Genomic DNA, 21,808 nt, shown 5'->3' on the forward strand with positions numbered 1-21,808 from the left:
CACTGCTCAGGATGACCACATCCTCTATTAGACGCCAGTTCTAGTCCCAGCTTCTAGGTTTCCCACCCTGCATTCCTGCTAATGCATCCTGAGAGGCAATAGAACGGTGGGACCCTGCCACCCATGTCAGACCTTGGGCTGAATCTGGGGCTCTTAACTTTGGCCTGGCTCCAGCCTGACTTCTGTAAGTACTTGGGAAGTGAACCATGGATGCATAGCAGATCTTCCTCTCTCATACACACGCTCCGCCTCTCATTCTCTTTCTATTCTCTTTAGCCCTTCCAAAAAAAAAAATAATAATACATTTTTAACTCTAAAAAAAAAAATTATAAGTTAGACCTATTTCTGTAGTTTCTCTACTTTCTCAAAATAATTCCAACAACTATATGGTTGGTGCTGTGACATAGCAAGCTCAACTTCCGCCTGCACAGCCAGTGTCTCATAAGGCACTGATGCAGGTGCTGGTGCTCTACTTCCAATCCAGCTCCCTGGAATGTATTGGAAAAGCAGCAGAAAACAGCCCATGTGCTTGGGCCAATGTGCACACATAGGAGCCCCAGAATCTCCTGCCTCCTGGCTTCACATAAGCCTATCTCTAGCCACTACAGCTAGCTGGGGATTGAGCCAGCAAATGGAAGATCTGTCTTTCTTTCTCTCTCTAACCCTGCCTTTCAAATGAATATATAAATCTAAAATACAAACAAAACCAAAAATCTGGCACTCATAAAATCTGAGATATATCATTCAGAATTCCTGTTAAATCTTTTACCTACTTTAGGTGATCAATATAAATTCAACCATGGTTTAACAAAGAGAAATCTTGGTATTTCTCACCTTGCTTGTTGTCATGTAGTAAATTTCGAAGTTTACTACAAAGCTGGATCATGCTGCCCAACTGCCTATTTATTTTTATGTCTTGTATCCAAGCTGGGGTTTGGCATACTGGACATCGGGTTCCAATGCAGTCGCTTACACAGTTACTTTAAAAGAATTAAAAAGAAAAAAAAAAATCAATACATTCAACAGACTCTAACAAAAAAGTTTTAGCAGACAAAAATGAAGCAGAAGCTATTAGAGTGGTCACTGTGAAGTACTTGTTAAATTGGCAAGCTTTACAGAATATGATACATACATATACACACATATATACAGTTGAAATCTAGGGGCCAGTGCTGTGGCATTGTGAGTAAAGCCTATCTTGCAGTGCTGGTTCTAGTTCCAGCTGTGCTACTTCTGACCCAGCTCCCTGCTATCTGCCCGGGAAAATAGCAAAGGATGGCCCAAGTCTATACTCACACAGGAAACAAGAAAAAGCTCCTGGCTCCTGGAATGAACCACTAGATGGAAGATCTCTTTCTCTTGCCTTTCAAATAGATAAACAAACCATTACATTAAAAAATAATGTAGGCCTGGAATGGTGGTGTAGTATGCTAATCCTCCACCTTTAGGTGCTGGCACTTTATATGTGTGGCGGTTTGTGTCCCATCTGCTCCACTAGGGAAACAGGAAGATCTGGGAAAACAGCTGAGGATGATCCGAGGCGATGGACCTCTGCATCCATGTGAGAAGCCAGGAAGAAGCTCCTGGCTTTGGATCAGTTTGATTCTGGCCAATGTGGCCATCTGGGGAGGGAACCAGTAGATGGAAGACCTCTTTCTTTCTCTCCTTCTCTCTTTGTAAAAATCTGCCTTTCAAATAAAAAATAAATAAAATATTTTCTTAAAATAATGACTTATTTTAAATCTATTTTTATTAGAAAGGCAGATTCACAGAGAAGTTTAGACAGAAAGCTCTTCCATCCACTGGTTCTCTCTCCAAATGACTGCATCAGCCAGAGCTGAGCCAATCCAAAGGCAGGAGGCAGGAGCTTCTTCCAGGTCTCCCATGTGGGTTCAGGGTCCAAAAGACTTGGGTCATCCTCTGCTGCTTTGCTAAACTGTAAGCAAGGATCTGGATTAGAAGCAGGGAAGGTGGGAACATGAACTGGTGCACATATGGGTGTCAGCACTTGAAGGCCAGAGGATTAGCCTGTTGAGCCACCACACAGGCCCCAGAAACAATAATAATCCAAATCTAAACTTACTGATATAATTTGCTATGAAAAAACCTTTAGTCTGACATCAGCTTTTATATACAGCTAAATCTACTGGGAGACACATTCTGAAATATGTGAGAGAAGGAAAAAAAAAGGTCTAGCATCTAATGCGCAATGAACTTGCATACCAGCCTTTTCTTTCCTATATCACAACACTTGACTTCATGGAAATATCTTAAAATACTGCAAGAAGATTGGGAAAAAAGTATGTTTTGTTTAGGTTTTAGATTAATGTCTAAAGGTTTTAGTGCAGTCTTTGAGAAAAGTTTTTCTTCTTTCAGTATAATCCACAGTCTCAATTATTATGGGCTATGTCAATGTTATAATCTCGCAGGTGGGATTAAACAGGTCTTTAACTATTGAGATAACCAACCCTTTGCAAGTCTGATAAAATCCTATGCACGACGCTGCCAAAAGAAATCAGTAAAAGGATTAAAATCAGTAAAAGAAATCAGTAAAAGGTCTGTCACCCTTCTAAAGGGCTTCAGTGTGTCCCAGGCTTCTTAGGTTGGGGCTGGAGGTGCAGAAACCTAAACCAGCCAGTGTCCCAGGTGGCACTGGAGGCTGTGATTAGGACTGTAGCAGGTCATCAGAGGAGAGACCTCATGACTGAGTTTTTGGTCACTTTATAAGACAGACCAAAAGAGACAAAAGCCCTCTACTTTCTCAAGAAAACCTTCACAAGCACAGCCTTGTATCCACAAAGCTGCCGGCAAAATAAAATGTCCTTCCCAATTGACATAGTCTGCAGCATTGTGTTAGTGACAACAGAAAATGGACTAATACAAGGGTCACAATGTGCCCGGAAGTCCATCTGCAACTTCAGAAACAAAATTCCTACAGATACATTCCACTGGCCCTCCCAGCTGGGATCGAGTGGGATGAGGTGACGCAAAACGTGTAAAAGCCACAACTCCCACAGGCATTCTGCTCCTGTGCAGAGGAGCCTCTGCACAGAAAACCTAGGGCACTTCTCTTTGGTAGCCTTAGCTACCACATACAAGTAGTTCAAAAGAAATGCTGAAAATTAATCTGTTATCCATAATGGAGCTGGGAAAGATCCCTACAATCAGCTAGCTCAAAAATTGTCACCAACATCAGTTAAAGTCAGATTTCCTTAGCATAAGAACTTTGGTGAATCTGCTTGCTTATAAATTAGGAACTTTAACCTGGAATCCTAAAACATGTAAAAAATAGGTACATTGATTATTTGGACTATTTAAATCATCCATCTTTGTGTACTATTTATCAAACACCAATATTTTATTTTCAGAAGGCGAAAATCAGATTGAGGCGGTTAAGCCCCTTACACAGATTTGTACTACTAGTAAAATCAGTCTATCCGACACTCAAGTTGAGTATCATTCATCCAACAAAAAAGGACCAAAAGTATTTCAGACTTTGGAGTCTCCATAATTTTAGAATATCTGCATGGTCTTTACTGGTTAAGCATCCCTAATCTGAAAAATCCAAAACTCCAAAATCTAAACCTTTTTCAGTATGCTCAAAAAGATTGACTTCCCAGCATTTTAGATTATAAACTTTTGGAATAGAGATGCCAGTGTCTTTCCTATTAATGTCTGCTTTGTAAGTTTTTTAAAAAATATTTTAGGAGTTGGTACAGTGGCATAGCACGCTCATCTTCCACCTGCGGCAACAACATCCCCATATGGGCACTAGTTCATGTCCCCACTGCTCCACTTCAGATTCAGTCCTTTGCTTGTGGTCTTGGGAAAGCAGTGGAGAATGGCTTAAGTCCTTGGGCCTCTGTACCCATGTGGCAGTCCCAGTAGAAGCTTCTGGCTTCAAATCAGCTCAGTTTTTGCCCTTGTGGCCCCTGTGGAGTGAAGCAGCAAATGGAACACCTCTTTCTGTCTTTCTGTAGAATTTGACTTTCAAAATAATAATAATCATAATAATAATAATCTATGCGCCAGAACAATAGCCTAAGGAGCTAATCTGCCACCTGAAGAACTACAACCCCATATGGGTGCCAGCTCATGTCCTCGCTCCTTCACTTCCCATCCAGTTCCTTGCTTAGGGCCTGGGAAAGCTGCAGAGGATGGTCTAAAAGCTTGAGACCCTGAACCTGTGCAGGAGACCTGGAAGAACTCCTGGCTTCTGGCTCCAGACTGACTAGGTTCCATTTGTTGCAGCCATCTGGGAGTGAATCAGTGAGTGGATGGATGTCTTTTCTTCTCTATAAATCTGCCATTGCATTAAAAGAGTATATCTTTTAAAAAATACAAATAAATATTTTAAAAAATTATTTGATATACATAAGTCTAAACCTTTAAAGAAATATTTGTCAATATATCTTCATTACTCAGTGAACCTAAATTTCCCAAATGATCAAAATATGATGCTATAATATCATGCTGAGTAAGAAATCTATTTAAGGGTCCAGCACTGTGGCCTAGCGGCTAAAGTCCTTGGCCTTGTATGCACTGGGATCCCATATGGGCGCCGGTACTAATCCCAGCAGCCCCGCTTCCCATCCAGCTCCCTGTTTGTGGCCTGGGAAAACAGTCGAGGACAGCCCAAAGCCTTTGGACCTTGCACCCATGTGGGAGACCCGGAAGAGCTTCTGGCTCCTGATCGTTGCAGCGCCAGCCATTGCAGTCACTTGGGGAGTGAATCATCGGACAGAAGATCTTCCTCTCTGTCTCTCCTCCTCTCTCTATATATCTGCCTTTCTAATAAAAATAAATAAATCTTGGGCCCGGCGGCATGACCTAGCAGCTAAAGTCCTCGCCTTGAAAGCCCCGGGATCCCATATGGGCGCCGGTTCTGGTCCCGGCAGCTCCACTTCCCATCCAGCTCCCTGCTTGTGGCCTGGGAAAGCAGGAGAGGACGGCCCAAAGCTTTGGGACACTGCACCGCGTGGGAGACCCGGAAGAAGTTCCTGGTCCCGGCATCGGATTGGCGCGTACCGGCCTGTTGCGGCTCACTTGGGGAGTGAAAACATCGGATGGAGGATCTTCCTCTCTGTCTCTCCTCCTCTCTGTATATCCGGCTTTCCAATAACAATAAAATCTTAAAATAAATAAATAAATAAATAAATAAACCTTTAAAAAAAAGAAGAAGAAGAAATCTATTTAAATTGCAAAACAAATACCAAGGGAGAACAAGACAGAGCAAGAGAGAGAGAGAGAGAGAAGGAGATTTTCCATTAGGTGGTTAACTCCCCAAAGAGTAGCAACCGCCAGAGCTTGGTTAACACAAATCTGGGAGCCAGGAGCTTCATCAGGGTCTCTGCTATGACTGCAGGGGTGCAGTTATTGAGGCAATCCTCTGCAGCTTTGCCAGGTCATTAGCAGGGAACCAGATCAGAAGTGGAGCAGCTTGGACTTGAAACAGCACCCATACGGGATGCCAATGCTGCAAGCATTATGACTGTGCCAGCCCTACCACTGCAATTTAATGTAATAGGATACAAAAATCTGCTGAAATATTTTCAGATTTTATGCTGTGATAAGCATCAATGATTTTATGCTGTGATTTAGCATCAATGAAGATATACATAATTATCTAAAAGGAATATTAGAATATTCCTTATCCAACTACTGACACGCATGTCAGACTACCTTCACAGACTTCAATGAGAATAACAAGGCAACAAAATAAATTCCTAAGCAGATAAGAACCTAGCTGTCACTTGGCATTCTGCTCTAGAAACTTTACCACTGACCTCTTGAACACAAAGCGTAACCCCACCATGCAGTACTAAACAACTTAATTTAAAAACTAGTGTCCAAGGGGCAGACACTCCAGTGCCGTGAGGAAGAATCACTGTCTATACCCAGGCATCTGATATAGGCACTGGCGTAAGCACAGCTGCTGCATTTCTGATCCATCTTTCTGCTAATGTGTCTGGCAAAACAATGCAAGTGCCTGGGCTCTTGCATCCACATGGAAGACTCAGAAGACACTCCTGGCTCTTGGCTTTGGCTCGCCCAGTTCTGGCTATTGTGGATACTTTGGGAGTGAATCAATAGATGGAAAAATCTCTTTATTTCTCACTGTGTAACTTTTACTTCCAAATAAATAAGCAAATTTTTAAAAAGAACCAAAAAGTGTCTTTGTAGACGATCAAGTTACATTGACGTCATTAGGAGGAGCTAGTATTGTGGAACGGTCAGTTTGGCAGTTGCTTGCAGCAAAGCCATATAGTATCGGAGAACCAGTTCAAATCCCAGCTACCCCACTTCAAATCTAACTTCTTGCTAACGCTTCTTGTGGAGAATAGATGATGACCCAAGTATGTGGGCCCTTGGCACCCAGTTGCGAGATCAGGATGGCGCTCCTGGCTCCTGGCTTCTACCGGGATCAGACCTGGCTACCACTGGCATTTGAGCAATAAACCAGCAGGATGTAAGATTTCTCTCTGTCACTATGCCTTTCCAACACAGATCATTAGGGTGAGCCCTAAACTAGCACAACTGGAATTCTTATAAGAAGTGAAAAATCAAACTCAGACACACACACACACACCAACCCAAGGAAGACCACCATGGGAATGTGAAGGCAGAGAGACGAAGTTCCCAGGAAGCTCCTAGCAGCCAGGGAGAAGCACAGATCTCTCACGGCCCTCGGAAGGAGCCAACGCTACCAACATCTTCATCTTGGACTTCCAGCCTCCAGAGCTCTATCATAATAAATCTGTGGTTCAACCATCCAGGTTTCATTGCCTTCTAATACCAGCTTTAGAAAACTAATTCAATAACTGTCAAAAGATAAATTACATAATGCTCAAAGTCTAGACTCAAAACACAGCTGAGGAAGCAGGTCAGCTATAACTTAAGATATCAGTGTATATAGGATGCAGCCTTTCCTCCACTTCTGACACAACTTCTGCTAAGGCAGAACCTAGGAAGCAGCAGAGATGGCCCAAGCACTCGGGCCTCCACCACCCACAGAAGACCCAGATGGAGTTCCTGGCTAAGTCAGCCCTGGCTATTACGAGCTTTTGAAGAGTGAACGAGACCCGGCCCCCTCTTTTGCTGTACCTTTCAAACAGTTAAGCAAAACCTAAAAAAAGAGATATGGAAAAAAAAGAGAGTTTGAATTATATAAATTATATTTGAACTATATAAATTATATAAATTGGCCTTCAAAATTAGCAAAAGTACTTATTAAGCTGGACAAGTAATTCTCTTTGAGCTTTGATTTTCTTATTTGTAAATTAAGACAGATATAAGGATCAAATATGAACGATACATTACAGGCTCTGAAAGTTACATAATACTAAGTATTATTGCTCTTAATATTATGACACAATTGCTATCTAGTTAAAAAACAAAAGTTACACTACATGCATCAGGCATAATTACTCACCTACAAAAGATGTGTTCACAACTTCCTAGGCAAACAGGCTCCCTCAGAATATTAACGCTGTTTGAAGAAAGGGAAACAGTCAAGATTTAGGTCGTTTTCAGAGAGACATTTTATGCTTTACCATTTCATAAATCCAAGACCAATACTACCATACATATTGCTCTTTTTCAAAGCAAAAATTTTAAGGATGCATTCATTTGAAAGGCTATTACGCTATTATGCTTTAGCACATTCTCTGGTATTAACACCTGCTGAATTCAAAGAACAACTATCAAATTTCACCCACATTTATCACTTTTTATGATGTATTTGCTGCTAAGTCAGAGAAAGCAACAACTTTGTTCAAGTACCTCTAAATCTGTTAGCAGTAAAACCAACTACGGGCTTCTTTCAACTACTAAAGTGCATGTTAAAATGGTTTGAAGCATAGATCATACATCTCAAAATGTAACCAACAGGGAGAATGACCTCAGAATGTCATGTTCAAATGAGAAAACTTCGGAGTAAGGTTGGGGAGGGTGGCGATAACTGGACGGTACATGGTACACTAGAATAGCAGGTGTAAACCAGGACTGCCACAAGTAAACCAGATGACACAGTCTGAATATAATTTGGCCTACTTTGGTCACCAAAGTCTCATATTGTTAGTACTAAAACAATGGAAAACAATAGTTTTTATAGGTAGGATCCATTCAAAGTGATTAGACTGGGTAGGTCATTAGGGTGAAGGCCCATGGTCACATTTTGGTGGCTTTATAGGAAGATAGCCAGACATACCCTACCTGCCTCTGGCCACCTTGGGACTCTGGCAGCAAGGATGCTATACACCAGAGAATTAACCAATGAAGCTGGCCTGTAAACCTCCAAACCAGTTAACCAAATTAAACCACCTTTCTTTAAAAAGTAGCTTTCCTATAATTTTATCAATGAAACTAACCAATAACATGTTAGCAGTCTTCAGATTGAATGAGATTCACTGTTAAAAGAAACAAAATATTCCCAATCAAAATACCTTCTACATTTGACAGTCTTAAGAAGGTATAGGCACTTACTAGTCAAACCAAACAGAGCAGACATAACATGCCAAGAACAAACCAGAGAAATAAAGTGTTTTATTACCACACTAACCCTATAACCTCTATGTATTTATACCATATCAGGGGAAAAAAATTCTCTTGCGTTTTTATATAAGATTCAACATATCACACAACACATTTTAATAGATATGAACATCAATGTGAAACTGAACTTACAGAAAGAATGCTGAAACTGCACTAAACACTCTAGCTGCAGGACATGCCTAAGTCGCCTTGTACCAAGGCAAGTGTTAGACCACTGGGAGAAAAGCAGCCAATAGCTGGCAGACATTCTGGGTCTGGTTAATACCAAATCTGTGTTCATTATACTGGTATAGCAGTGCAGGTGCTGCTGTTTTGTTTGTTTGTTTTGTAACACAAGAGAGGAAGGTGGGAACTCCAGGCTGGGACATGCCTCCCCAGCCTCCGGATTTGGGGACTGTAGATTGCCTGCAGAAGGGATCAAGGGACGCATTGAGTGACAGCAGCCGAGGGCATCTTTGACAGTGAAGGGATGCCTTTTGAGTTCTTCCACAAACTGGGCCACTGCTACTTGCTGTCAAGAAGGCAAGGAAGTTAGGCAAGAAAGATGAGAAAGGGTGGTTCAGAGTGTGGAATCTAGAGGGCACGTCTGGGTCAGGCCAAGGCACCTGCCTTTACATGGGAGACCTGAGCTGAGCTAAATAGCATTCCCTGCTAGCCCAGTTTCAGCTACAAGACTACTGAGGCTAATGTGGGAAAGACTAGAGTTGGAGATGGGAGTGAGCCAGGCCAGGAAAGTCTGTAGCACTTGTCAGCATTTGTGTGGGCCAGGTCTGGGACAGGCCTTAGCACCCACTGGAATGCACGAGAGCCAGGACAGGGTGTGGAAGGCATCTGACTGGGCTAGAGTGTAATTCCCACCATCTAGAGCTGAGACTGTGGGTGAGCCATGTCAGGCTGAGGTGAAGTACCTGACAGCACATGCAAGACCTGGGGTTGGGAGCAGGCCTGGTAAGGGAACTCTGGGTATTTCCCTGGGGTGTTGCAGCTCCCACTGGTGAGTGCAAGAGCTGGGGCTGTGGTCGGACCAGGCTGGGCAGGGCTGCCGCACTCATCAGCATGCATATTGCCTGAGTCTGAGACCAGGCCAAACTGGACTGGACTCCAGCACTCAGTGGTGATTATGAGAGCCAGAACAGGTGTAAGACAGGCCACACTAGGCTGTGTTACCCACTGGGTGGCCCAACACCAGAGGGGGGCCAGGCTAGGCTAAGCTGTAGTACTCATTGGTGAGAGCCAGAATAGATGCAAGCCAGGCAGGCTGGGTCACAATATCCAGTAGCGAGTGCCAGGATTGGGGCCATCCGTGTCAGCCTGGGCACCAGCACCTGATAGTACACTGGGGATCTGGCATTGGGAGCGAGCCTGCAAGGGGAACTTGGGGAATTCCCCTGCTAGGCACTGTTCCTGCTGGTGAGTATGAGAGCCAGTGCTGGGAGGTTAGATCAGGCTGGGATGCAGCACCCACTGGCATATGTCTGAGCTGGGTCTGGATGTGGATCAGGCAGGGTCAGTCCTGGGGGCCAGGACAGGGTGCAAGTCACACTGGGTTGGACCACAACAGCTGCCAGTTCATATGAGGGCTGGAGTGGGCCAAGTTCGGTTAGGCTGTAGTACCCACTGGTGAGAGCTAGCAATGGGGGCAGGTCAGGCTAAGGTATGCTGTAGCATCTGCTGGTAAATGCCAAGACTGGGGAAGGCCATCTCAAACTGGGTCGCAGCACCTGCTCACAGATGCAATGTCTGGAGCTGGGGAGCAGGCCTTGTACGGTACCTTTGAGGACTCCCTTACTGGGTTGCTGCTTCCACTGGTGAGCCTGAAAGCTGGGACTGGGGGTGGCCCAGGTTCAGCTCAGCTGCTGCATCTGCTAGTGTGCATGAGACAAAATGCATGTGGGAGAGCCAAGTGAGGCCATGGTACCAACTGGCAAGTGCTGGGACTGGGTGTGAGTCATTTCAGCTGGACCACCGTATGCCCTGACAGGCACAAGTTCCAGAGTCAAATAAGCTCAACCTCACTTTTTTTTTTCCAGAAACTTTGCTGTCTGCAGAGTTTTAATATTCTTACCGCACATTTATCTGCCTAGTTCAGCATTTATTTAGCTGCTTCTTTTCCTACCTCTCAATGCAGGAATATTCTATGGTCTTTCGGCTTTCTCTGGTAATAACAGATTAAACACATTAATTCTAGATAGCTCTCTTTCAAAATAATAATAATAATAAGCCTTAAAGGGCAGAAAGCAGCACTGTGCTAAAATGAGCGCTGGCATCCCAGATTGGAGCACAGGTTCAGGTCCTAGCTGTTCCACTTCTGATCCAGTATCCTGCTAATACCTCTGGGAAAGCAGTGGAAGATGGCGCAAGTGTGTGGGTTCCTGGTTTTGGTCAAGCCATTGGATCATGTGATGAGTGAACTAGTGGGCAGATTTTTTTCCTCTATATTTCGCCCCTTCTCTATCACTCTGTCTTTCAAATAAACTTTAAAAACAAACCAAATGCCTGAATTCTGTTTCTTAACTTCAAATTTCCCTTGTTATCTGACTTTGAACCTACAGTTTGTACTCCTCAACATAGCAGTAAGATGCTATCACGTAATTAGCAATAATTTAACATCGACAAATAATCTATCAGTTGTATTCATTATTCTAATTAGTGAGCTAGAATAAATTTTGGTTATTAATAAATAAAGAAGGATATAGGAAATCTGAATAAGAAGAATACATCTGTGCTCCTGTGTATTCTGGGGGGAGAGCAAGAAGCCAAATATGAGTTACAGTAGAAGGTATTGCTGATTTCAAGAGAATGGAAGAGTAGCAAAAAGCCTAGACACATCACACAGAGGAAAGCACTGATCCGCGCCAAGGCCAACCCTGAGAATGACTAGAGCTTTGGCAACAAGTTACAGAATAAAAGAATTCTTGCTGCAACTGAAAGATCCTGTCAAAACTCTAAATGAACCTAACTTTTACTAAACTATTCCATTGCATGAAATTTATTTCAGATACAGTCAAGAATTGCAAAAATGAAACTTCAAAACAGCAAAGTAACCAAACAAGATAATTAAATTCAAAGTGCCACACACACCCCACACATGTATTTAAACGCACTGAGAATGGCATTTGACTTCGAAGAAAAGTAAAGCCACGCATCAGTAGAACAAGGTCTGCCAAAGAACAATTGAAACTTACCTTGTATTCAAATTCTATACCTGATCATCTCATACAATGCAAAGTTCACAAAGAATAGGTAATAACAAAATTCACCTTCAAGAGGAATAAGAAAATAATGACTAAAGTAGGAAAAAAATATTGAGAAATAGTAATGTAAACATATTAATCAACACAGATGTAAATGCTTGAAAAACTAAAACAGGTGAAAAAAGTTGTCTAGTGTATAGAACCTCGTGGTGATAAGGGATGAGGCCAAGAATGATTTCTTATACACTCTTCCCATTGGCTTTACCAACCATGTGCAATGTGAACTTCAAATGTTTTAAATGCCACGAGTGCTTGGGCATAAAGGTTAAGACACCATTTGGGATGCCAGCATCCCATCTGGAATGAGTATGTTTAAGGCCCAGCTCCGTTTCTGCTTTAGTTTCCTCTTAAAGCAGACCTGGGAGGCAGCAACCTGCCTGCTATATCAAGAGGCAGTTCTGGGCAACTGACGTCATCCTGGCCTAATCCTGGCCAGTATGGGCATCTGGGGAATTAATCAGCAGATAAAGGATCTCCTTCTGCCTTTGAAATAAAAAATTTTTTAAATAAAATTTATGGCATTAAGACGCACAACAAGGATATTCATTCAGCACTGCTTGTCCTAATAAAAGACTAGACACAAGAAAAAATTTTCCAGAAGGAAATGGTTATTAAGTCCTGACAGAATGACCTGAAAAGGAATGTTCTCTCATCAGAAATCCAAACTGCCCATGTGAACAGAGAAGAAACTAACAACTAACTGTATCAGTGTTATTTTTTCCACATACATTTATCATTTTCAATTTTTTTTTTTAAAGATTTATTCATTTTATTACAGCCAGATATACAGAGAGGAGGAGAGACAGAGAGGAAGATCTTCCGTCCGATGATCCACTCCCCAAGTGAGCCGCAACGGGCCGATGCGCGCCGATCCGAAGCCGGGAACCTGGAACCTCTTCCGGGTCTCCCACGCGGGTGCAGTGTCCCAAGGCATTGGGCCGTCCTCAACTGCTTTCCCAGGCCACAAGCAGGGAGCTGGATGGGAAGTGGAGCTGCCGGGATTAGAACCGGCGCCCATATGGGATCCCGGGGCTTTCAAGGCGAGGACTTTAGCCACTAGGCCACGCCGCCGGGCCCTATCATTTTCAGTTTTCAAAGAAGTAATACTAAGAAGGTCTTCCCAGTCTCGTAAGTCTCCAGCTGTGTGACTTTTCTCTCACTGCAACTGATGACGGGCTGTAGTCTGACTGGGCTCATGTCTGTAACAGTTCTCAAATAGCCACTTCCAACTCCACAACTTCACTCGGACTATTCTCCTGAACCTGGAATACAACTTCTTTCCCCAAGAGCTATCCAAGCCCAACACAGTACACAAAAGTTGTTAAAAACGACAAAGTAAAAATGACACATACCTCCAAAAGCACCCCTAAAAGCATGTATGTAAAATCCATGCTTTATACACCAAACGTATAAAGAACACAAACCTGGTGATATTCCTCTCATTTCTTCAGGGGCTTACAGACTAGTGGTGATTACAGAAGCCAAATTAATATATGACTTAAGATACACAAATTAATATAAAGCTCAAAAAAGGAGACAATTAGGGTCCGGCAGCATGGCCTAGCGGCTAAAGTACTCGCCTTGAACGCCCTGGGATCCCATATGGGCGCCGGTTCTAATCCCAGCAGCTCCACTTCCCGTCCAGCTCCCTGCTTGTGGCCTGGGAAAGCAGTTGAGGACGGCCCAAGGCTTTGGGACCCTGCACCCGCATGGGAGACCCAGAAGAGGTTCCTGGTTCCCGGCTTCGGATTGGCTCGCACCGGCTGTTGCAGCTCAGTTGGGGAGTGAATCATTGGACAGAAGATCTTCCTCTCTGTCTCTCCTCCTCTCTGTCTCTCCTCCTCTCTGTATATCTGACTTTGTAATAAAAGAAATAAATCTTTAAAAAGAAAAAAGACAATTGGTGCTCTGTAACTCAGTGCTGAAAACTGTATTACCGATTCATTTATTTTTCTTTCTTTTTAAAATATTTATTTGAAAAGCAGAGCAATATTGGGATATAGACAGAAGAAATCTCTCATCCACTAATTCACTCCCGAAAGTGCCACAAAGGCCAGAGCTGGGTCAGTTCAAAGCCAGGATCTAGGAACACATTCAGGTCTCCCACATGTGTGGCAAGGGTCCAGGCTCTTGGGCCATTACCCACTGCTTTCCTATGCACATTAGCAGGAACCTTAACTGGAAGTGGAGTAACAGAACTTGAACCAGCAGTCCAACACAGAATACTAGTACAACAGCTTAACTCACTGAAACACACACAGGCCCCTTTTCTTGACTCTAGTTCCCACAGTGTTATAGACAAAAGAACCTGACTTCTATTTTTCCTAAGCTGCCTGTCATTACCTGCTTAGTATGGTGCTACGTGAACAGCGGGATTGCAATAAATCCTTAGCGATGTGAACAGCAGGACTGCAATAAATCCTTAGTGAGGGAACCAAGTGAAAAACTACATACAAAAATGCATGTGTACTAACAATTCCATTTTCTCAGTTCTCTAGTTTTTATTTGAAACACTTATATTAGAAAATATCTAGACAAATGAAAAATGTGTGCATGTTAACAGCATTTCCACACCTTGAAAATTCACCCAGTCCACATTCTCCTCACCTGCAGTCAAACTTCTGTGTCTTAACTTGGAAAGAACTAATTACAGAGGACAAACATTTTTTTAAAAAAGATAATCTTGATTTAAACTTTTTTTTGCAAAGAATAACAGGAAAGTAATTTTGGTTAAGATCACAGATACTAAGGTAGATGTGTTCCTTAACTGGACAGCTCTGCTACACACTCCTGAGCTACTGACTGCTGTTGAATATTAGGTCAGATCTCTACCCCAGAGTGCTTCCATTCTACAGAATCCTCAAGGATTTTGCAGATGCAGATTAACATCAAAATGCATAACCTTTCCAAGCAAATGAATTTGTTATGTTAATTGTAAGAATAAAGCCTTCCAGATCTGATATGGAACTACCTTGTTATATAGGTATTTTATATGCTGGATTCAAGTAAATCAAATGGGGAAAAAATAAGAATCAAGTCATAAATGTGGAATGAATGGGGTGAGCATTCTAAAACAGAAATTTGCTTATGAATTATAAAAGAATTTACTAAACGAGACAGATAAGCCATAAAGAATATCAGCTATTCCCAACCCCAACAGTGTTGGCCATTCTATCTTCTCTTCCCTTCCTCCCATGTAAAAGAAAATCAAAGAAAGTGCTGAGTTTCCTGCCTTTTAAAATTTCACCTCTTCCACCTAAGGCACAAATACTGAGGTTGCGAGGCTCAGCCGTGGGCATTTCTTTTTATACTGGCTTCCTCTCCAGTTTCGGAATTATGCCTTTCAAACCTCCTATAAGTGAGTCCACGCTGACCGCTTCCTGTCTGATTCTAGGCTTTCCTTGTTGTTTTCTGTCCATCTATTCTAGATTTTTTTGTTTATTTGTTTATTTGTTTGTTTTAAGGGGTTTCTGGAGCAATCCTGATGGTCATTGCCAGAGAGGGTATGGACCCAGAGTTGGAACCAAGCGAGGACCAGAGAAAGCTCCTCTCCCTAGTCCCGAAGGAAGTTTACTGTTCTTCTGTTTCTGCAGACTGCTCAGGGCTCTTGGCTGTTGTTCTGATGCTCTTGGATCCTGTGAGGGAGGATTTGGACTGCTTCCATCCCATGTGGTAGATTCAAGTGGGAGTGGATGACCTCAGAGTTCTTGGCCTCCGAGGGCACTCCAATTCCCCGGGTCTCCTTGGTAGTCGGGATGTAGTCCCAGTGCCTATAAAACTGTGTCACATAATGCAATGTAATAAAAAGAAAAGTTTGCCTGAAAAAAAATAAATAAAATACATTATCTCAAAAAGGTAGGATAAGAAAAAAAAATTTACATAGAAAATTTAATAATATTAAATGCTATTATATGGGAAAAAAAAACCTCCTATATGCAGATGGCTCTCAAGCTTACCTTCCTATCCTATAATCTCTTCCTTGAGTCCAGATCTATATAGTAATAATCTCACCTGTAAGGCAACGGCCTATGGTATGGGAAAAGGTAAAAAGAATACTCAATTTGTCTGCTAATTCTCCTGGCAGCCACAGGCTTCCTGTATGCATGTCTATTGTGAAACTGTGCATAGTGTGTTCTGGCTCTATCCCACAAGGCAGACCTACATCTTTCTGCATTTTCCTGCATCCACACTAGAGCCTTAGTTACTGTTCCCTAGAGGTAACTAACCACAGACCTAACAAGGATCCTTGACAACTGACTCGGTGCTTCTAACATTATCACTTGGATGGGTCTCACATCCTATCTTAACCTAAATTCCTTCATTTTAATTTAAGAAACGGTGTATCCGGTACCATGGTTACAAATGTAAACTTGTCTTTGCAAAATGTGTGGTATGGGTTTGGTGCAATAGCCTAGTGGCTAAATCCTCACCTTGCATCTGCCGGGATCCCATAAAGGTACCAGTTTGAGTACAGGCTTCTCCACTTTCCTTCCAGCTCCCTGCTTGTGGCCTGGGAAAGCAGTGGAGGATGGCCCAAAGATCCAGAAGAAGCTCCTGACTGCTGGCTTCATATCAGCTCAGCTCCAGCCATTGTGGCCATGTGCGGAGTGAACCAAGACAGATCTTTCTCTGTCTCTCTTTCTCTCTGTAAATATGACTTTCCAATAAAAATAACCTAAAAACAAACTGTGGTATAACTGAAGAAGACAGATTTCAATTAATCAAAATAACCCATAAATAAATCTCACAAATCTTATTTGGAAGACATGATACAAGCTGAACATCAATAATCTATGATATTTTCTGCATGCTAAACCTCAGTAAAAAATTTCTGAGCAATATTTTAAACTCAATGGACAAAAATAATTCTGAAATCTGCAAACTGGAGGTAGCCTTAAAAATCAGGGGTGGACATTTGGTGCAGCATTTGCGACACCTGAGATTCCTGCAACCCTATCAGTTTCTGCCTCACGTTCTGACTCTGCTTCTGGTGCAGCTACCTGCTAATGTGCAGCTGGCGCATCAGCAGGTGCTGGCTCGGACACCCGGGAGGCTCCCACAGAAGCCCTGCATCGCGATCCTGGCTCCGAGCTCCAGGTGCCCAAGCCTCACCTATTGCGGACATTCAGGGAGTACAACTGATTGTCTCTCTGCCTTTCGAATATACAATAACAAGAGAATAATAAAATCAAAGCCACTAATTGATTTACTTTTTACAGATGAAGACAGCAGAGTTCCAGGGAAGGTATACAAACTGTTCTCCTTAGAAAACTAACTTTGTGAACTAACTGACTGTTTTCTAGATAGACAACTAATACTATATTATTTGATCCAGTCTTACCTCCCTGCCACTTGTCCTGTTCCACACTGATTTTACATTTCCTTTTAGGACATTATTTGTGAACAATGCCCCACTTGACTCCATTTTATCAGTATCTATCCACACCTCAGACCTACTTCACTGCCCAGGATGCTCTCCCCCATCTAAGTATTCTTCTCCACACCCCCTGCCCTGAACCACGGACACACTCTAGCCTTATAATGAGCCTATGCTCTTTAAGGGTGGACAATGTGCAATCGCATTGCCGCCCAGCGCCGCAGTGGTTATTGCTGCTCTACTGAGTAACCACCCAGAGCAAACCAAAGAGAGCAGTCATCCCACTGAAAGCCTGCCAGAATGCCTCTGAACATCTGAAATTCTGGAAGACAAAAGACGAATACTTGAGTCAGGAGACATAGCCTTATCTTATGAAGAATCATAATACAGTTTTTAGCACAGAACAGGTAATGCTCTAAGTATCTCATAAATACTAACTCATTTAATCTCCATAATAACCTAGAAACTATTAATATGTCAATTGGCCAATGAAGAAAAGGAAGCTAATTAAAAGATCAAATAAGGGAAGTGGTGTGGTGGCATAGCAAGCTAATCTTCCACCTGGGGCGCCAGTATCCCATGTGGCCACCAGCTCAAATGTCAGCTGCTAAACTTTCAATGCAGCTCCCTGCTAATGGCCTGGAACACAGCAGGGACAGGCCCATCTGTTTCACTCTCCAAATCCTGCACCAGCCAGGGCTAGGCCAGGTGGAATCAAGACTTTGATCTGGGTTTGCCATGCAGATAACAAGGGCCTAAGTACTTGGGCCATCTTCTACTGCTTTACCAGGAGCATTAGAAGGGAGCTGGATCGGAAGTAAAGCCGCTGGGACTGAAACCAGCACCTATCTGAAATGCTGCCAAGGCAGGCAGTGGCTTCACCTCAATCCTCACAGCACTGTCCCCAGGACCAAGGCCTCAACTCCAGGCTTCAGTCTGGGTGAGCCCCAGACCACTGCATCTGCAGTCAACCAGTGCATGGGAGAGCTCTGCTCCTCTCTTTCAGATAAATGAAATAAACACGTAAACCATACATGAGAATACAAAATTAATCTTGATCATCTTTTAAAAGAGACAATTCAGGGGGAAAATCACATATTCTAAAATATATAAGGTGAGTTATCTTGTTAACTTTTGAATGTTAACTTAAAAGACCCAAGTCACTGCTGTCAAACATGTTAGACACAGGAGTGCCCAATGATGCCTATGCCCAAACAGTGCCACATGGCACCTGGGGCTTTCACACTGTGTCTGCTACTGGCATTTCCTGCTCTGTTCCAGCTTCTCAATGATAAGGTCTTCCTCTCTCATTTGTCCTCATTTTTAAGCAGCTTCTATCTCTGGCTGTGAGATGTGGTCCTAAGACACAAGTCAAAACTGGTCCCGTGAACATCCTCATTAGCTTTGCCTTGAAGACATGGTTATGTGAAAGGTTAAGAAAGGATGCCCTCGGGTGTGCTGGGCAGAACCAGGCTGGACTGCAACACCCATTGATTCCAGTGGAAGTCGGGGCTGAAAACAGAACCAACCAAGCAATTGCAACCACCAGCTGATCCGGGCGATGGACTGTGCTGGGCCCTATACTTGCTAGTACATACAAGAATCTGGTCTGGGAACACTTCAAAGTTTCTTTTGGGGATCTCCCCAATCAAAATGGCAGACTCAGAACCCTAACGAAGAAAAGACGGAAGACAGAACAGGTCAATCCACCACCTCAGATATATGTTGGCAGCGAAATACTGGGCAAATGGAGACTCTGTGATGGAGTCAGTGGATTCTTCAACGACCTCATCGTGCCTGGAGTGGCGAAAATGGCAGTGATTCATAACTGGTGAGCTATCAAAGCCACTTGAGCAAGACCCTTGGAGCATGCCCGACATCCGGGACCTGGGATGGGTGGAGGCTGGGTGGGGCTTCTCTCTCAATATTCCCTTTACCTCAGATATATGAAGGAAACAATAGGGAAATAATGGTCTTTCCCACTTCCCTACAGGCCTAGTACCTTTTTACCCTAATTAATAATGTAAAGCTTGTCAAAAATAGAATAAAAAAAAAGAAATAATGCCCTTCAATGGTAATTCCTGTTGAAGAGAACACGTGTGCCTACATACACATGGCAGATGGCAGCTGGGGACAGGAGGCAGATGACAGCTGCAAGCAGAATGTGAGGGCAGTCGGGGTAGTCACCAGCCTGCTGGGTAGAACTCTCGTCTGTCGAAGGACACACTGCCACAGCTTCCACCACACCACTGCTTCGAATGGCGGCAGGCAGCAGCGGCATCCTGTGTGGTCCCCACTGCCCGCAATGATGTCGGTCAAGAGCAAAGGCGGGGCAGACAGAAGTTTTGTCCCGTTAGGGTGGGTGCTATTCACTATGGCTGTTAAAGCCCATGTGTCCTAAAATTTTACCAAAAAAACTGTTTTTTAAACTTGATATTTTACCCACTGAAACAGAGTCGAGGAAGAAAGAGGAGGGCTGGCACTGTTGTACAGGAGGATAAGCCTCTACCTGCAGTGCCATCAATTAACCCCTATGGGCAACGGGTCGGGTCCCGGCTGCTCCACTTCTCAGGCAGCTGCCTGCTCACCGCCTGGGAGAGCAACAGAAAATGGCCCAAGTCCTTGGGTCCCTGAAGCCACGAGGGAGATCTGGAAGAAGCTTCTGGCTTCTTTGAGGTCCAAGAGGAGGGGGTGGCGCTCGGGCAGATGCAAGGTCCGGGGTAGGGACGCTAGACACCGAAGCTTTAGATCCAGGAAATGAGGAACAGAGGGGCCGTGCCCAACACACCACCACTCTTGAATCTAAAAAACAAACCATCCCAGGAAGCTGGTAACGGACCTGTCACGTTAGAACAAAAACAAAAACAAGAAGCCGCCGGCTAAGTCAGCACGGCGCGGAGGGGAGCCCCGAGCCCGGGGACCGCGGCCCAGGGGACCGGCGCCGCGTCGGCTCCGCCCCAGCCCTGCGGATTCAAACTCCGGAGGCGGGCCGGGGAGTCTGGGCTGCGGTTCAAGCCACACCTCCAGGCCGTCTCCGACTCCCTGAAGTCGGCAGACAACTAGCGTTTAAACTTGGGTTTGGCGCGAGGACAAGACGGGAAAGGCGCCCGGAAAGATCCAACGAGAGTGGTGAGGGAGGAAGAGGCCACAGCAGACGGCCGGATCCCCCTGCCCCAGGCCTCACGGCCACCGCCGCCACACTCGGTCCTTACCAGCGCGAGCAGCGCAGCAGGTTCTCCAGGCGGACCAGCGCGGCGCGGCTGTGGGCCCAAGCCCCGGGACCCGCCGGCTCCATGGCGGGCGCGGGCCAGGGTTCGTTCCCTGAGCGGACCCTCGGCTGCCGGCTGCCCTGCATCGCCCCGCTCTCGCGGGAAAGGGTCTTCGGAAAGCCGGAGGCCGCCGCGGGTTACCACACAGCTCCCGGCCGACAGATTGGCGCGTTCGCGACGGCGGGACGGCTGGGGGCGGGGCCTCGAGGGCACGCGGGCGGAGGTGGGCGGGGCCTGCGCACTGAGTCGCGCCGGGCGGCAGAGGGTCGCCTCTGCCTCGGCCCGCGGGGGGGGCGGGGCCACAGAACACGCTGGAAGGCGCGGTGGACGGAGCCTGGCAGGGCCAATAAAACACGCCCGGAAGCGACGCGCGCGGCCTGAGGGGCGGGGCTGGGGGCGGGACCAGGCCGGGGTAGTTGGCGGGAAAAGGGCCGAGGCCGGAAGGAGAGAGTGCGCGCCCAAAGCTTAGCGCCTAGGGTTAAACTCAAGCCCTGGTTTACCAAACCTATGATTCCAGGGATTCTCGTCCGAGTTCAACGGATGGAAAGTCACACAAGGTACAGACTTTCAGTTGAGCATTTTCTGTGAAGAGTGCTGTGGTGGCTCGTGTTGAACTTGGAAAAACTTGGCCTTCAATGCTGAAGGTACCTAAGAAAGTAATTTTTTTAAAGATTTATTTATTTTTATTACAAAGTCAGATATACAGAGAGGAGGAGAGACAGAGAGGAAGATCCTCCGTCCGATGATTCACTCCCCAAGTGACCGCAATGGCTGGAGCTGAGCTGATCCAAAGCTGGGAGCCAGGAACTTCCTCCAGGTCTCCCACGCAGGTGCAGGGTCCCAAGCCTTGGGCCATCCTCCACTGCTTTCCCAGGCCACAAGCAGGGAGCTGGATGGGAAGTGGAGCTGCCGGGATTAGAACCGGCGCCCATATGGGATCCCGGCGTGTTCAAGGCGAGGACTTTAGCCTCTAGGCCACCACATCAGGCACCGAAAGTAATTTTTTTTCTTCAACCCCAACTGTGAGGTGTGAGCCAATGGTAAATGCCTGATAACCTGAATGAAAGACAGCAAATAATAGAGCTTCTCTAAGGATTAAGGTGTTGCAAAGGCTTTCCTGGGAGCCCAAATTCCCTCAGCATCTGTAGAGGTGTGGGTGTGTGTATACCTCTCTATTCCAAAACCTCCAAGAATCCAGACACTGGCTGCATCTCACTTGCTACCCAGGGTGGTGCTAAGATGTGGCATGCTTCTCGTAGGTTCTGGGTATTTCTTGGATGTTTAACAGAGCAAGCACTGGTACGCTTTCCTGTATGTTACGTTTAGCCTGAGTTCCCCCATTGAGCCCCCTCAGG

At 44.8% G+C, this 21,808-nt stretch overlaps 1 protein-coding gene across 1 annotated transcript in view; it reads right to left on the reverse strand.

The window, feature by feature from the left end:
* BARD1 (BRCA1 associated RING domain 1) overlaps positions 1-20,648 on the reverse strand; it is a 74,572-nt gene extending 53,924 nt beyond the window's left edge. The window contains exons 1-3 of the mRNA XM_058664973.1: positions 20,397-20,648; positions 7,433-7,489; positions 835-980 (exon numbers count right to left, since the gene is read on the reverse strand). Of these exons, the coding sequence (XP_058520956.1) occupies positions 835-980; positions 7,433-7,489; positions 20,397-20,539 (346 nt within the window). The 5' untranslated portion in view covers positions 20,540-20,648. The remainder of the gene's footprint in view (positions 1-834; positions 981-7,432; positions 7,490-20,396) is intronic.
* Between the last annotated feature and the right edge of the window lie 1,160 nt (positions 20,649-21,808).

Source organism: Ochotona princeps, chromosome 5, assembly GCF_030435755.1.
Source record: "Ochotona princeps isolate mOchPri1 chromosome 5, mOchPri1.hap1, whole genome shotgun sequence".
Classification (NCBI taxonomy): domain Eukaryota; kingdom Metazoa; phylum Chordata; class Mammalia; order Lagomorpha; family Ochotonidae; genus Ochotona; species Ochotona princeps.